Source organism: Melanotaenia boesemani, chromosome 23 (assembly GCF_017639745.1).
Source record: "Melanotaenia boesemani isolate fMelBoe1 chromosome 23, fMelBoe1.pri, whole genome shotgun sequence".
Taxonomy (NCBI): domain Eukaryota; kingdom Metazoa; phylum Chordata; class Actinopteri; order Atheriniformes; family Melanotaeniidae; genus Melanotaenia; species Melanotaenia boesemani.
Genome location: NC_055704.1, coordinates 21,772,680 through 21,790,782, shown reverse-complemented (window position 1 = coordinate 21,790,782; position 18,103 = coordinate 21,772,680). Strand labels below are relative to the sequence as shown.

Genomic DNA, 18,103 nt, shown 5'->3' with positions numbered 1-18,103 from the left:
ATATGTAAATTTACTGATGGTGTAAATAATCAATAAAAATACTTGCACACATTCCACAGAGAGTCACTTAAAAAATTGCGAAGCAGCAATAAAACACTCCTTTCTACATCAATAATACTGATTATCATCCATTTTTTTATGCTTTGAATCAATACTTCCACACTGAAAGAACTACCACCAAAAGCATTTTCAACATTTCTGAACCGGGATTTAGAACCATTACATGAATCTTGACTTTCAAAGACTTGTTTACCCGCTCCCATTTCCAAGCCTACTGGGCCACAAGTCACACCCTGATGAACGGCATTTCTCTGCCAAGGCCTTGTAACTGGGTGCACCGTATGTTTCTGTCAGCTCTTGCATCAGTCTACTGGTATGTCATGTGGAAAGGTCAAGCTGGTTTCTCCACCTCTCAAAGTGGGGGAGAGAAAAATAACACCTATCAAGAGGTTTCAGCGGATGTCAGATATGTGAACTGCAATAAGAGGAACAAGCCAGGCAGGTATTCAAATCATTTAGCAGTAAGAAGATGGGGAAAAAAAGAAAGGAAAAAAGATTCAGTCAGTTATGACACCTCTACTTGTTTCTACTTCATGGACTGAATGCAAATGCTCCCTCTAAATAACTGTAACTACACTTATTGGCCCCTTTATCAGGACCTTTTTTTGCCTTCAGAACTGCCTCAATTCTTCATGGCGTTGATTCAACAAGGTGTTAGAAACATTCCTCAAAGATTTTTATCCATATTGATAGATCAAAATCCTGAGTTCTGGTGACTGTGGAGGCTACTGGAGTACAGTCACTGTCATGTTTAAGATGACTTAAGCTTTCTGACCAGGTGCATAATCCAACTGGAAGTACCCATCAGAAGATAGTACACTGTGGTCATAAAGGGATGGACATGGCCAGCAACAGTACTAATATCAATAAATATCACAACCAAGGGTGGACCGGTGATGTCTGCTAGTGGGTCTTAAGATGTTGAGATTAGAGTTGGCTGAGTAGACAATAAAATTTAACAGAGGCACGGTGGGAGCTGTAGGAATTTAATTTCTCTCATTGCTGATATGTGACTGTAAGAGAGAGTGGGCTACAAAGGGGGTGAAGGGGAGCGTGGGATCGGTGAGATTGAAAAAGAAAGGCAGATAATGAGATTAAGAAAGAAATTACAAACACCAAGAGGAGTATGCACTAGGTATTGGGAAAAGTGTGATACAGAGGCAGCAGGAATGATGCTGAGGCAGGAAGAGCGAGGGAAATGGAAATGCAGTGTGGGAGAGAAAGAAGAATGAACAAGCAGGAGATGACAGAAATGGGAAGATGAGGGAGGAATGGATGAAGGCCTTTATATTGATATAATCGGTCAGGAAATAATAACACAAGTGACTGAGTAAGAAAATCTCATTTCACATAATGAGTATTCTAATCAAGAGATTACATTATCTCACATCACAGAGCTAGGGGAGAGTGGATCCCCTGGCGACTGTGTGTTGGCAGTGGTCACATGTCGGGGAATGGCTTTGTGCCATCTATAACTGTGCTCATACAGCAGAGCTATTACAGTACACGTCTATACACAGCTACACCCTTGTAAGTACACAAATACATAAGTACAGTTTTGTATTTGTGTGTTCATGCTTGCCATCTGGGAAAAGCTCCAGCTATTTCTAGAGTTAGAAATAGCTGGACTTTCAATTTAACTGGGCAACTTCATTCTGTCATTTTATTTATTTTCGCTCTTGTATGACCAGTAAAAAATAGCCTGTGTTATCCATTACCATGGAAACAATCAACACATGCAAGAGCAAGCTTGTTTCCTGCTGGACTTTACAGACCTACCATTAAAACAGAAAACAAAAGTATGTTTATATGATGTACAACCAAATATTCACGAGTCAAATTTGATTTACGTCAATTACATACAAATAGTTTATTCTAAACAAACTGCCTCCAGCAAATACTTCAAATACAATTCAAATAACTCCCAATTAAGGAGCATCACAGGGAACATCAGTTTCTTTGGTTTAATAAACATGCATAAAAAACTGGGCTCACATTCCCCCAATCACTGAGAACAACTGTCACAGATTTTCCTCTGAGAGTCACCACTGGGTCAGCTCAACATCTGTTCTTCTCCCACAGCCAATCAAACAAGAGCAAGGATCAAGAACTTTGCATAAATACACACCAATTAAGGAGGTAAAAATTAATCCAAGCGATCAAGCCTTCCCTGTCTTTGTCTCCAGCTACTTGTTGTTGACAGATTAAATGCTACCCATCACACTGACACCAGTATGTCATTAGATTCATTTACTGTGAGAGAATCTAAAAGAAAAAGTGAAAAATGAGTCAATGAAATGTAAAAAAGTCTGATATAAGTGAACACAAAACAAACTTGACAGACCTCATCAGTGTTTTAGTTTAAGGTTTAGTGTTTTTTATCCTACTGCTTCATTCATGCACGTCCAAGGGAGAATTAGACACCAACCATGAACTTTTTAACACTTTTCTTCTGTTGCTCAAAACTAACCTGAAGCACTGTCTGGATCTTGGCAGATACGTCTGCCTGCTCGTAGAGCTTGATGTCCTCTTCATGGGTGCCCCCTGGAACTTGCGTCGCAATCCGCTGCATGTGGGCCAGCACAACACTGTGAGCCTGAGCCACTGCCTTAAACTTCTCAAACAAAAGCTCTAACAGTTCCAACAGCAACCTGCAGAGGGAGACAGAGAGGGCAAAAAAAGGAGGGAGAAAAGAGAGAAACGTAAGGGGCAGTGGGCAAGACATTCAGCTGTGTAAGGAAATAGACCACTTCTCTGGTAAATCACCTGACCTTGGATCTTACATAAGAAAGGAAAAGAACAATTAACCATTTTTTCCCCAGTCTCTAACAATAACCATAAACAGTTGACAAGCTCCAGACATTGTCCCAGTTCAAGTCAGCTTCCTCCCTGACTAATCTACTATTTCTACGGTATTCCAACTTCTGAGTGCTTTAACAATACAGTCCCAGATCTGCTAATATATCACAAGTCAAGTACACTACTGTAGGGAAATTATTCTGTATCTCCAGCTTCAGCTCAGCTTTATATTTATCTTTCCATCTTCCACCAGGAGGATATTAATAAATCTGCAAAAATATATTTTCATGTAACTGTAAAACTACTATTTATATAATTTGACAGCCAACTACAGCTACAGAATAAAAAAAGAATGGACCAAAAGAAATTAATGTGTGCATTTCACATCACCAATTAGGTTTTACTGCTTCCTGCTTTTAGCTGAATTTTCCTCTTTGGGGGGCACTTCATTACTTCACCTGCAGTGATAAACCAGCACCTGGGCTGGCTGCCGGAAAGTAGTGAGGTGCTTAACACAGACTCAAATGAATAGTCACTCTCATTAGTTCTAAATGGCTCTGGCTGAAGAAGAGCGAAGCCAAAAGTAAAGTGACCTTCCAGTTGATCTGAGTACTACACTCTGGTTTGAACACAGCTGCATCATCTGCACTAACACTCAGAAGCTACACCTGCTTTCTGCACAAGGACAGAGCTTTCAAAGAAAAGAGGGAACATGTGTTGCATTAGTGGAGTCTGTTATCGTTTTAGTGCACCTATGATCATGTCACTTCCGTGTTACCACTTTATTTTAATGGAGGTATGACAGCTGGTGTACAAATAATTAAAGTGTTTGCCAATCACTACTCTTTTGGGTTGTCTTCCTTCACCTTTTTTTTACTGGGTTTTATTCAGTTGGTAGTAGTTTGGATATCAGCTTGTGAAAATATAATCTGGCAACATTTTTGGATTATTATGTAAAAAACGTTCAGAAGTTATAGTTTACAACCTGCCATGTAGAAGACTGTTTTATGACATGGGAGTTTTGCATTTTGTGACACCAAGTAAGCATTGATTCGCCTCATAGGACCTCAGGTTGCTCTTTCACTGGACTGGATCCACAATATTCTCCTGCTCTTAGGAAAAGATTCCCTTGGAATTCCACATAATTTCCATCCATCTTTTTAGGAAAAGTTAATTGTTCTGTTATCTTTGTTTTGGAGTTTGACCGCCAAAAAAAAAAACTTGCTATAAGCAAAACCTTGGCTGCTGGTTGTTCATGCACCTTTGAAATGACCATGCACAGAAACCTATTTACATACCCTTTCTTTCAGATTATAGCTAGCTGGGATTGCTACATCTATCACAACCACCTTGATCTGCTCAAGCACCATGTTTTCCAGTCGGTTAGCAAGCCAATTCTGCAAAGGACCACATCATCCTCGCTCTGTTCCTCAAACACTTTTTATTGCAAGTCCCATTGAGGGTTGAGGACTTCTAACACACACTTAGAACAATTCTATTGACGCCCTCCCAGCCAGTTTGGTGTGCTTCTCAGTGTGCACTGTCTCAGCTTATATCTTACACCCTGCTGTTATGTGTTGGTCTGTCTCAGAGGAATCTGTTCACAGCCTGAACCTTGAATCATGTCTTCTAAGGTAAATCCACACCTTTCTAGTTTTTATTATAGCATGATCAGAGTTTAGGTTCCAAAGCGCAAAAGCTGTGACTCCAAAGTGCAAATCATCTTCTCTTATGTATACTGAAAAATATCTGAGCCTATTATTTACACATCCAAATCATACCGTATTATCAACAACCTACATGTTGCAACACAAGACAACAAGCTCTTAGTCTCAGTAAGTAGCCAGTGTTTCCCATAAGAAGGCATAAAGATAATGGAGAGCTAAGATGGATGTTTTGCTAGGGGTCATTTTGGTTGAGTGTCTGTCACTTCACTCACAGTTGCACCAAGTAAATGTTATTAATGGACAGAGGGGAGGAACAAATCACAGTGATCTATACCTCAGTGGATGTAAGATTTTTATGACAAGCATGAATTAATCTGAAGTACTGTCAAGAAAAAGGATAAATAGAACACCCAGAATGTAAATATTAACCCTGAGGGAAAGAAAAAAAAGTAGGATCATGCTAAAGTAACCATGCACACACAAAACTTCTGGCTCTTATCACCTTTTTCAGTAGCTTAGCACTCTTTCCACCTCAGCGCCTAACATTTACACCTATAGATAGACAGAAAGTGTAGACAGCCCAGGCTTCCTCATTATCTCCCAGTGGAGGCCATCCTAATCCATATCGGCTGTTCTTTGAGACCTCACGTCTCATTTCCCCTCAGGATCGAAACTGACATACATGGCTGATGAACAGTCAAGAGAAATAGCAGGGAGCACTCAGTTTCTGGGTAACTGACCAGCAATATGTGTGGTTCAGTTTAGCAGGACAACTTCAGCATCCAAATCCGATTATACTTGCTTGTCAATCAAAGATTGCCAGATCTGTATGTCCATGTGTGCCCTCAAATCTAAATGGACATACAGAACAGAAACACAAGCACAAAGATTTCCTTTTCTAACTTTTTCAGTGACCACTGCACTAAATTTGTAGAAATGCACAAAAATAGTTGAACAATCCATCTTCTGTGCAATGTGCTTGTCAGTTTTTTAAATTGGCTTTAAAATACTTTGGGTTTCTTTTTTTTGTGTAAAACTATTTAAATGTTGCTGCAGGTCAAACATGGGAAAGATATATACAGCATATAATGCACTGAGTCAGAATGGCTTCTTGTCCTTTGCTCATTCGAGCATCTACAAAAGTAATTCATATTAGATTTTATGTATTTCATATAACAAAACCAAAGAAAAAACGAATTTCTCTTTTTTATTGGACCAGAAGAATATGAATTCAAGTCTAATGTAGGGTAAATGAAACTACTCGCAAATCAGTGGTGCATGCTGCTAATGTCTGTGCATGGAGTGGAAATATGTGAAGCTACTTTTTGAAAGTAGGATGAAGACAGGAGTTGGATCACTGATGATATGAATGAGAACATAAACCTCCAAGACCAAGCCACACACCGCTATAAAGTGCTTAAGTGTTGCCTGCTGGTCTGCAGAGCTATAAAATATAGTGTGCAATATTCAAGACCATTGTTCCCTACAAGTGGATGGGAGTTTCCATAGCAACAAGCATTGACTTTAAATTAAAGTGAACATAGAGAAAGCCAGCAGAGTATGCATCCAAATACAAACACACGCACACAAACTTCGAAGTGTTAAGTGCTCACACACATATACACATGCAGGCAAATTTAAAGCAATCAGTACGGAGCAGAACCGAGAATGAGCTACATGGTGGCCTATTACACTGAGGTCAGATGAGATTCAGCAGGCAACAGAAGAAACAACACAGACAAGGGCTGGAGAGAAGATCCCTGACAGAAAACAAGACGTTCCTCTTAAATGGTTCAGGATCAGTGGACTGAGACCTGTGCTTCTCCAGACTGTGCACTGTATGTGTATGTCTGCAGCAGCTGACGTGACTGCTTTTAAAATGTGCCAGTCCTATAAGGCAGGTGTGAAATAGTTTGTGTGGGTCTGGGATTGTTTAACCATGACGTGTCTATGTTTAAAGCAGCAGAGTATCTGTTTTCATGGTCTGGGGCAGGTGTGTCTCCAGTCCAGGCATTTTCTGAGTTTCACACCTGGTTGACTGTCTGACTAAGAAAACTGTGGGACTGCATTCAAAACATGTTGTCAGCGGCTGTTAGTGTGAGCTGTAAATATACCTTAAAGACACACTGAATGCGATATATTGATATTGACGCAGCAGTCCGCTCTAGTGCTTCAGTAAGACTCTGAAGAGAGAGACTCGTCACTTGTTTTTACCAATAACTGGAAAGTCCATCTTTTGAATAACAAAACTGTGAAACTGAGTCTAATGGTAATACTATTAGCTTAATAAAACTCTTACACAGATAAAATCCTATAAGGAATACAAGCGGCAGCTTTCTTAAGGTATTTTTCAAGTAGCAGCAAGCTGCTGTCTACAATGATCTTTTTCAATACAAAAAATGCTAATGCTAATATTGTTCATATCAGGCAAACGATCATTTTTATTAAAAAGGTGACTTAACTTTACACAGAACTGCTTGTACCCTCCCCTTTGTGGCTGTTGACTGTGCCTCCTTTCCCTTTTAATTGGCTTTTTACTCTAGTTTACTCTCTTTTTCTCCTTCAAATCCCCCTTTTTTATCTCATGAAGCTAATTATAATTTAGCATTGCATCATCTCCATTTGCTGTACCTTGGCTGGCTCTCCTGAGCAAGGTTTTCCCCCCGCTGGTAGGCATGGTCTGCTATCTGAGTGGTAGACCTCTTGACAATCTGTTTCAGCTCAGGCTCAAGTCGCTCCATTATGGCTTTGATGGTCTCTGGAAGTTTCTTTAATTTGGCCAGAGCCTGAGAGGATAAAGTGGATTATGTTTCACTTAAACCAAAAGCATCACAGAGACACCAGAAAGTAACATTAATGAGGTGTTTTAAGATTGTGTGTACTGTTTTGTGTGTACTTGTGCATGTACCCTGATAAGGATGCCCATGAACTCAGCACTGTTCTCTTCTGGATCCACCTCAGAAAGATCTGCTTGGTTCAGTTCCCAGATATCCGGCTGCAGCTCACGCACTAAATACAGAATATACAAACACACAGGTTGTTCACTGTGAAAATGCTAGTAAAGTATTCATGCACAAATCTAATCATCTCTAAAGAAAAAAAACTATATATTGTTTTTCACTACTGTGCTTTTATCTTTCCCTTTTAATAAAGTAACAGACATTAAACAAATACATCTGTAGCTTTCCGTAAGATAACATCTTATGTCTCTGTCTTTTAACCTCACACACCTGCACCCCAAACCCCACCCCCACCCTCTCAGCAGCTGACTTAGTCACATTAGCGGCTAAATTGAGAATGGCAGTATCGAGTGAAGCTCTAATTTCCATTAGATGGGGCCTCCAAATTCCCCATCAAAGCACGTTAGGAAAGTTAATGTTTATGGTAAGTTAATGGACTTGGGGTGTATTTCCTCTTTTCACCCATTCCAACTGCAGTTTGTGTAATAATTATGACAATTACTATCTACAAATGAGGTGCTCTAATGCTATTAGACTAAATGGTAAGCCAGGCCTTTGATGGAAGCCGGTTGCCATGTCGTGACCATGGTTGTTAACATGACAGTATACAGGCACTTAGCGCCTGGTGGTGGCTAATTGCTGGAGTTCTCTTTGCATAATGCGGGTAAAATTATGGTTAAGGTTTTACTTTTAGGTCTACAGTGTGGGAGAAGTGAACAGACATTTATCAAGTATTAGTGGTAATTTATACATCTGTGTGTGCTTGTGTGTTTGAGGTTACAGGGTACAGAAGCATGCTGATGAGCTAAGATAAATAAATAACAGGTTAGGTAAAAGATACAGATATAAAAAAAAAGATATATAAATCAGAAAATCTACATAAAGAGAGCTAAATACAAAAGAGTACAGAGGAAATACAGAAATACAGAGAGCATAATATAATGGAAACCTTGGTGGATGCTAATTGGTATCAACAGTATGGTGTACAGCTGCCTGGTATCCACAGAGCTAAAACCCGTTGAGTTGTTAACTTAGAATGCCTAGAGTGGGTGGTATAAAAAAAAAAAGGTGTCAGGTTTAATATAAAACCTCAGAAACACACAGGGAACGCAGAGTTATTGCTGGATTAACTTTTTTCATTATCTTCTTGTTTGCCCTCCTCTGTGCTTTGCCTGGAAGAGCCACAGTGCTGACTCTCCGCCCCTACAACCGAGAGAGAATTCGCACATTTCTGAACACAGTTTGCATCTGTATTGTCAGCCTCTGTTAAAAGTGTTGGTTATCAGTTTGAGCATAAAAAAAATGCAGCTCCCCTGCTGTGAAGGCAGAGACACTGGGTGACTAATGGTCCATGTAGGGGGGCATGATGATTATAATGTTAGCAAGGGAGATGTATATTATGATCATAGTTGAAGATGTTATGACATATAGTGCCAGGGAAGAAACGTGGGTGTTTCGCCAGTATGAAAGTTTGTGTATGCGCAACAAGGCATCCATAATTTGTTTAGTTCTTTACAGAGAAATCTGGATCAGCAGTTTATTGTGTGCTTTCAGTGTATGTGCAAAAGAGACTGGTAATTTGCACACCCTTAATGACATGCAAATGGAAGCATGCCAGAGTGATGCTAATGACTTCCCATCACTGAGAATATCAGAACAGTGAAAACACAACCGCATGCTAAAGTCTACAGTTTCCTAATGAAACCAACACTTCTAGCTATTTCTTTAGTTCTAATGTGCACAACTAATAGGATTTATGTCATTTAATAAAACTTTCACCCAAGATTTTACAGTTATCCTCTTCTTTTTTTTCTTTAAGTTTAAATTTTTAAGCCATCTTTTTACTCAATTACACTTCCCCCCATATTTCTAATATGATCTAAAAACTATACCATTGCCTGATCCAGGTGTGCTGAACTGGGATGAATCCAAAAACTTGCGTGGGGTCGACAGGCTGCTGACTTCCAATGCAGGCATCGGAGATGCATCTTTGGTTGCAGATCTGCAAAAAGCAAAAAAAGTATTTATTTCACATATAAATATGCCAATGAAACAAAACGAGGTTTAAAAGAATAATTCTGGTGTAATAGCTGCTTACTAACAAAAAAAGGGTTAGTTAGAAATAAAAGAAATGCAAACGTGGATCTGAACTTGCCTAATAAACACAATCTATTGTTATAACTCCACAACTTGCATCTCTGGTTGGAGGAAATGGTTTTGCTTTCCAATGAGTCATTTATCAAGCTTGTGGTGAAAGCAATCCAGGTCCTTTAAGTTGGGCGGTATAAACACAGTGTGCCTGCTAAGTGAGTGGGTTGTATGGAGGCTGGTGTGTTGTTAGAAGAAGCCCAATACAGGAAGGCCAGGACCTGTCACTAGCTGACCCTTAGTAATAAATCATTTTGCCTCACCAGCCCACTGCCACCATAATTATTACCCACACACACATGTGGAAAATCTCAAACAACACTTTAGTCGAATGCCTTTGATGGAAGACTAATGCAGCAACAGTGTGTGAAAAGATACTAGGGTGCATTATCAGTAATAAGGTACACAGTCAAATCATCAAACCAAGAAGCTGGCCCTCGGGTCACAGTTAATCTCACAGTGGCTGTCAAATCTGCTCCATCATTGCAAAACAACACTGTCATCACACAGAAAATGTAGATGTTGCCTTTCTCTTGTTAACTACAAACAGACTAAGTTTTAGTCTGAAAATGTGGTTTGTTTCCAGAAAACTAGCACAACATTAAAGCAGTTTAACTGCATGCCAGCCAAGTTGTGAGGAAATTACTCCTGTTTGACTTGCTCAGAGCTTCAAGTCACAAGACATACACATGAGGTGCACAAGATGTTTTTTCTTCTTTTTACATTAATTCAGCAAATATTGGCAAGTTTTATTAAGTGTTCATTGCAATGGAATAACATAATTATGAATCCATGGAGATAAAGTCTAAACTTTTATTCTTGTTTATAAGAGAACAGGTAGATATAAACACTTTTGATACTCTGGATCAATGCAAAAAAAAGTAGAAATGGTGGATTTTTAGCACAGCTAATTATTTATTATATGTGTTGTAAAAATAATTTAAACTAAATTGAAAGAAAACCTGGACCATAAAGAGTAATAGCAGTTTAATATGCAAAACACCCCTTACCCTGGACCACGAGCAGCATTTTTGTCCTTGTTCTTGTGCCCGAGGCGACTTGTGGACTTGATGTAAAGATGTCTGTGCAGTTCATCAATGAGCACAAGGTGAATGTTGAGCTTCTTGCTTTTGAGCTCCTGGCGCAGGTCTCCAAGCCCCTCCACCTGCAGCAAGGGGCCTTCTAGGGACCTCACAGCTGTCACCTGCATAGCATAAAAACCAGTCAAGACCATGTTAACCTTTGCTGTAGATTTCAAGTTTTAGGGTAAGATGTAGTTATTTGGTAAAGATGCTGCATGTAATCTTTGTGACAGGAAATATTAGAGTTCTACTTGCAAGGACATTACAAGAAAATTGATCTCTTCACTTCTTGGAAAGTATCAGAAGGGACACCCATGATTATTTTCTTCCAACTAAATAAACATTACGTTTACTTAACCAACCAAAATTTGATTATGTTTTGTTATGTGCTCTGTATTTAAATATATTCATCTAAATTCATGCCGCCTCTTCACAAGAAGAGCAGCATACATGGCACATTTTATATTAATTCATCTGCAGGTCATTAAATTAAACATACCAATCTGTATCTGTGTGTTAATGTGGATAAGTGTGTATTTCAAGGGCACTAATGGCCCGATGATAGCGCTGCTAAAAATATTTGCATGGTCAGGGCAGGCTAGATGGGAGTGGTTAGCAGGAGGGGAGGTGAGAGGGAAGATGACGGTAGGCTAGGGGCATGGGTCAAGCATGCGTTGATGCAAATGAGTCGCATTAGTGAATATTTGAGTTAATGTACTTTATGATCAGCCTTCTTTAGCTTTACATAATAATTTCCAGTGCATGCAAGGCTTTCCATGTCCTGTCTCTCAGTTGTGTGTGTGCATGATTACATGTATTTGATTGTATAACTATAAACGTAAAGCACTGAATATGTGTGTGTGTTTTTGTTTGTGTGGTGGATGATGGGGGGGGGGGGGGGGGGGGGGGGGGGTGTTATCTCATTACCATTGGGCTGGGATGACAGAGAAAAGCTGGTTAACATCATTAGGGACCAGTACTGTCAGCATAATGAGAAATATGAAGCCTCGAGAAGAGAAGAGAAGAGAAGAGAAGAGAAGAGAAGAGAAGAGAAGAGAAGAGAAGAGAAGAGAAGAGAAGCTGTGTCGTCAGCTCCAAGGGGGGTATCGGTTGTGGACACCTGGATTCTGTGATACTCCAGGAACAAGGGAATGAAAAGGAGAGGAGGGAAATTTTCTAGAAGCTAGTGTCATTTTTGACCAACCCCTATGGGATCTAATGTTGCCATTCAATAGTAAACCAAGAGCTTATTCTAAATTCTAATTGTCAGTCCTGAGAGAAAAGCCTCACATGCACACAATGTTGAAGAGAAGAAGCCACAGTGGAGGATGTTTATACTGACTACTCTCTTCTGTTACACCACAAGGCAAAATCATAAAGATGTCTGCACCAAATATACAGTAGTGGCTTGTAGGAGTTTGCTTAAATTTTCCACTACAGTTTAGTGACCAGAACTAAGCACCAAGCTAAAGATTAAGCTGTGACCATTTAAGCACTATCAGTATATTTTGTTTTCTAAACACCATGCAACAGTTTCTGCAGAGAACTTGTGCTAAGGTGTTAGCCTAACACAACCTAAATGTAAATGATCATTTTTCTCAGTTTATGCTACAGGAAGACGTTTATACTAGGGATGGGAAGATTAACCGATATGAATCGATACGCGGTCGTGCGCGTGCACGATGCGAGTGCATCGGTAGAGCAGCAGAGGATGAATGAAACTTTTGAAGCAAATCTAGATGCATCGGTTTTTGCGAGATGCATCGGTTTTTCTGAGATACGGCTTATTCTTTTAATACAGAATGTGTTTATTTATTAACAAGTGTTGTCAACCTGTTTTAGCGCATAATTTAAACGACCTACATAAAGTAGGCCTAAGCAACGGACTTGCGGATGTTTACACTACAACTCATGGGGGCTGCGCGGATGAAGCCAGTGATGCGCCCACAGGTAGTTGTCAGGAAGCGCGAATTAGCAAAACAAACATGTCGGACGCCAAGATCATTTATCCTCCACTTAGTTTCAAGTCCAAAGTTTGGGAACACTATGGATTTTACAAGAAAGAAGGACGACTTGACAAGACAGCTGCAATTTGTAAAATGTGCCGCGCATCTGTAAAATACACGGGCAGTACGACTAATCTGATATCTCACTTGAAGCGGCGCCACGGTGTTGTTGTGGAAGCGTCTGCCAGTGTCCCTGCATCCCCTTCCTCCAGCTCGGATCCCCCTGTAGCTACGAGCTCCAGAAGCGGTGAGAAAAGTATTGAAAATTTTTTCCATGCCCCGCTTGCCACCAGTTCCGCGCGCTCTATGGCAATAACTTTTTTTTATTTTTTATTAGCCTGTTGTTTACAGTGTTATTGATGTTTAAAAGTCAAAGCAGCATAATGCTGCTAGTTCAAGACATTAAGTTTTGAATATTCAGTGACAAAATATATCTTTGTAAAACTTGTTTTTTCAGAGTTGAAAAGTGAAATCACAGTTATTGTGCAACTGTAAGCCTTCTTTCTAAAGAGTGCAAATACATATATATTTTAGTATATATTGCACTCATACATTGTTTTTCTTGGAAATACTTAAATGTGTGCCATGTGTTTTAAAATGGCCTAAGTAGTATGTGCCATGTGTTTTAAAATGGCCTAAGTAGTATGTGCCATGTGTTTTAAAATGGCCTAAGTATGTGCCATGTGTTTTAAAATGGCCTTACTGTAAACCAACACTCAAGCTCTGAGAGAAAAAACAGTTTGTAAAAATGTCTTGGCTTTACTTGGTTAATAAAAAATCAAACTAATTCATTGGCACTGCATCCTCTTTCACATTACTACATGAAATTGATCTATTTAAATAGTACGGAATTATTGCATCATATCGTGATATGGGTGTAAATCGTATCATACCGCATCGCAAAATGCCACACATGTATCGTTAATATATCGCATCGGATACTTAGTATCGAGATGCGTATTGGATCGGCATTATACCTTAGATGCCCAACCCTAGTTTATACACATCAATGAGTGCTGGCTGCAAAGCACACACACATTTACAGACATGACATTATTACTCTTATTCTCACTGAACAGGCAGAACAGTGTCAGATGATCATATTAATTAAGAAGCAAACACTTGATATATGTTTCTAAATTTAGGATTTTTTTTTTTTGGTTTGTTGTTTTCTCTTTACTCCCTCATCATATTCCCAACAGCTCTCTGGGATTCCAGCTCAGTGTTGGTCAGTGCATGGTCAGACTGGTATCCCTTAGTAGCTGATGTCCAGTATGTCTCAGATCTGTGCACCACCCGTTGCACAGCTGCAGCAGGGAAGCTGGCCTCGTTCGTGTCCACCTTCTGGCCCATAGCTGTGGATGGCATGTTCGTGACGCTGCGCTCAGTTTCTACTTTTCTTAAATGTGTTGACAGGAAGTTAAAAAGTTTAACTGCTGATGGAGGCTCCGCCCACCCATCTTCAACATGTTACAAGTGTATGCTAAATGTCAATATAATGTTTTAGTCTAATTAGGGTTCATGACATTTTGATGTTCTGTTGTTTCTTTGTGCTCACACATACTGTATCTTAATACAGTTCAAGCCCTTACAAAGCTGCTTTCATTTGCACATAATACTTTTTGTATTATCCTAAACAGTGATTTTTGGCAATAGTAGTATACAGTGATTACTCAGAGAGAAAGTTAGGAATATTTTCTGGCATCACAACTGCTTCCTACAGTCACTGATTTAACAGAGAGGAATCAGAAAGAGGGATCTCCATAGTAAGAATGAATCTATGCTATTGTGGAGCAGCACTAGGGATGTTTATCTCTTTCTTTTTTAAAAAGAAAAGTTGCTGTGAAGATCTTGAAAGATAAATCACTAACAACAGAGCATCAGCTCTGTTGAAATTACAAGTTTTGAGCAAGAAGTCAAGGACCCAAACATACTGTGAGCCATGGACATTTTAAATTAGATTTCCAGAATATTAAAATATTTAAAAAAAAATACTACCTGAACTGCCTTTTTTTGCCTTTATCAGCTGCATTCAAACACGTGGATGATAAATAGACCTAAACAGATTATGTAAAACTCCAACCACCTCATTTAATAAAATAGGGATTTTAAAGCAACACTACATAAATTTTCAATGTTAAAACTCTGATTCTGACTTATTTTAATGGTACACTGACATTTAATATGCACATTCCTGGAGCAGTCGTTGCCCTGCAGCAATCCAGGGCTCAACTTTTTTTTTCCCCAGTTTTCTTATCAAAGAAAAAGAGAGAAAGTGACAAAGCAACAGGTAAGAGTCTACGTCGGACTGACATTTACTGGCTGGAGAGAACTCAGAGAAGAGACAGCATGCAAGAAGGATGCTGAATTAGAATTTCGTAGTGGGTGGGCACAGTGTGAAAATCTGCCAAATTTCATAAGCATGGCTTTTAAAGAAATATTCCAGACTAGGCTGAGATCTGAAAGACCAAGAAGAAGGGTTCTATTTTAAGTTTGAAGACCCTGAAGTGGTGCGCCATCATGTCATTAATGAATCAGGTAAATATATGTTAAGTGCGGCGGAATCATTCGCATACATTGAAATATGTAAATCCAAGTTGACATCCTCAACTTTGACTTAAGTGTTCCCTAAATTCTTACAATATCTCAATTAATGAATAAACATCATTCATGTATGTAAAATGGCACCATCCATACAAAGTACATTTTAAATTTGAAAGAAGTAAAGCATCCAACTGACTTTGAACTTTTCATGACCTCTCAAACAATATGTTGTACCGACTGAGCACAGGTTAAATGCAGTTCCACTTCTTTCCCTGCTCAAAAAGAGAATTTTTCACGGTCTTTTGGCTGCACTACCATCCCTCTTATTTTTCCTCCTCCTCAGATAACCCCATTCTCACAAAATAATCATTACCAGTCTGGAAAAAGATGTGTGGGAGTGACATTGGAGGAAAAAGAGGAGAGAGCGAGAGAGAGAAAAAAAAAAGACAGATCACAGATCTTAAGTCGTTTAGTCCTCAGTGCCATCCCTCTGTTGAGCACACTTCACAATACACATCAAATAAACAACAGTACATGCATTCATACACACCTGCAGCATTCTTGCTGCACTTAGATTATATTAGTTGCACCCACTGGACCATTCAAGGCTAGAAAGAAGTTCTTTAAAATGGTGAGAGGTACGAAGGAATCAATATTTGGGAGCAACACTTCATAAACACTTGTGTTTATGTGTGAAAATATGCATAACATGGGTCTCAGAGGCAACTTCTTAGCACTGACTGCTATGCCATCAGAATTAGTCATAACATTGAAAATGAGGGGAAAAAAATCAGTCCAACAAACAAGATAACATTTTAAATGTATCTTCATCACTTTACTCACCAACATGTCTGTGGCATGAAGGTAATGCTTGCTTGCCATGTAGGTCTCCAGGCGTTGAGGAACCTGCTTGATGCTTTCAATTTCATCCAGCAGCTGGAGAACGTGCTTGTGCTCAATGCCTTCAATCCACAGCTTCCTCAACTCATCCCTTTTACAGTGAAGCAGCATCTTACAAGACAGGAGATTCTCCTTCACCTGCAGAACAGAACCACACAAAGCAAAAAAGAAAAAATTCAAACCATCCTCAAAATCTATATCAACTTAGATTCCAGTGATAAATCCAAAGTAATTAGCTGGGGCTCATTAAAATGCAAATGACATCTGAAAGAAAAATAAATTATCTTATCCCTTGCAACTGTATGTCTTTGTAGTTTAAGTAAAAATGGAAATAAAATATACATTTACATTCTGAGTGATTGTTAATGTTATCATTGGCACTTTCCTCCCATGCCATTTCAAATGGTTTCTTTGGTAAAAAAAAAAAATAACTATAGATTGGTTTTTAGAAAAAAATAAAGTAAATTATATACTAGATTATACTTTTGTTTTTTTTTATATAAAACAGAGCCTAAAATCTTCTATTTTCAGATAGAGCCTAAGACTAATGCTCTGAAATCCATCTTAAACAAAAATCTAAAACCCTCCTGATCATTTAGACCTGAGTCCATTATTGAACGTGTTGTTTCTACCTGTTTGATCTTGTTGCGGGAACTGGTGATACGCTCTGTGATGCTCTGGTAGGTCCGGATGGCAGTGGTAAGTTCAGCATAATGTTGAACAATCAGTTTATCTAAATCCCTATCGCATGTCTCAAAAGCCTCTTCCAGTCGACCCTTCTCTGTCTCCCTGTCCTGCACATCATCGCTGCTGGACAGAGTCCTGCATCAGGAAAGAAATTCAAGGCTCGGCTCAATAAAGAAAATAGCATGCTGCTACAGTAGATTGGTGAAATATAAATATAAAAGAAACAACCCAGAATCAGAGTGCTTATTCTGATGGCTTTGCATAGAAAAATACACAGGATAAATAATGTTTTATTTAGGAATAAAACAATGCACAATGCTTGAATTACAATCTGAGAATCCAATTTGAGATACTGAATTTTAACAACAGTAAGACTTCACATCAATTATCAGGTAGTGTGTCAACAAAACAAACTCATCCTCAAGACTTGAAAAGTGATGTCACAACTTTTAGCAACTGCTGCCATTAAAAACATAATAATAAAATTCAAGAATGCAGCACTACTCTGAGTCAAAAAGGGGGAAAGTAATTCAGTTTAGTTTAATTTGTTTCGCCATGGCTTTCTTTATATGCAGCATTCGTTTAATTTAAAAACAATGAATGGGGTTCAAATATTGATAGCTAGATATCGTGATCGAGATATAACTTTCTCATCGGCCTCAGAAAAAAATAATTCAAATTGTGTGTAATAAAAATGGCCATAAAATGCTGTACATAAAAAAGCACTTAAAAAGACCAAGTGTGAAGCGATTATTTCTATATTAGACTTGAGGAAGGATGTAGCTACCTCCCATATAGCTTTAGCATCAATGCTAGCTGTCAATACATGTCAACGAGCAAAAGCAAGCAAAGTATAAGCCTAATCTAACTTCTTAACAGCAATGGTTGCTGCGCTTATAGAATTTAAAACAAACGTACCTTATGACAGAAATAAGAAGACCAGAAGGGTCTTTGTTTTTGCTAACAGCACTCCTGTATCTCCCTGTATCAGTTGCCATTTTTCCAGCTGCGGCACTCAAACAGGAAGACGGAAGCACGAGACCATAAACAAGGAACTCTGGGAGTTGTAGTTTTGACGTGGAAAATAGCCAAAATTGTCACAAATGACCAACGGTGCAACTTTGGCTTTTATGTTTGTTTGTTTGTTTGTTTGCTTGCTTGTTTTCTTTGTTTGTTTATTTATATATTTTTTTTAAATAATTATAGTATTTTACACCCTAAGGTACACTAAGTTTTAGCAGCAACTTCCT

At 38.9% G+C, this 18,103-nt stretch overlaps 1 protein-coding gene across 1 annotated transcript in view; it reads right to left on the bottom strand.

Moving 5' to 3' along the window:
- Window positions 1-17,868, bottom strand: part of exoc4 (exocyst complex component 4) — a 118,573-nt gene extending 100,705 nt beyond the window's left edge. Inside the window, exons 1-8 of the mRNA XM_041977070.1 lie at window positions 17,772-17,868; window positions 16,799-16,988; window positions 16,110-16,304; window positions 10,645-10,838; window positions 9,379-9,488; window positions 7,435-7,535; window positions 7,158-7,312; window positions 2,531-2,711 (exon numbers count right to left, since the gene is read on the bottom strand). Of these exons, the coding sequence (XP_041833004.1) occupies window positions 2,531-2,711; window positions 7,158-7,312; window positions 7,435-7,535; window positions 9,379-9,488; window positions 10,645-10,838; window positions 16,110-16,304; window positions 16,799-16,988; window positions 17,772-17,851 (1,206 nt within the window). The 5' untranslated portion in view covers window positions 17,852-17,868. The remainder of the gene's footprint in view (window positions 1-2,530; window positions 2,712-7,157; window positions 7,313-7,434; window positions 7,536-9,378; window positions 9,489-10,644; window positions 10,839-16,109; window positions 16,305-16,798; window positions 16,989-17,771) is intronic.
- Window positions 17,869-18,103: the final 235 nt, after the last annotated feature.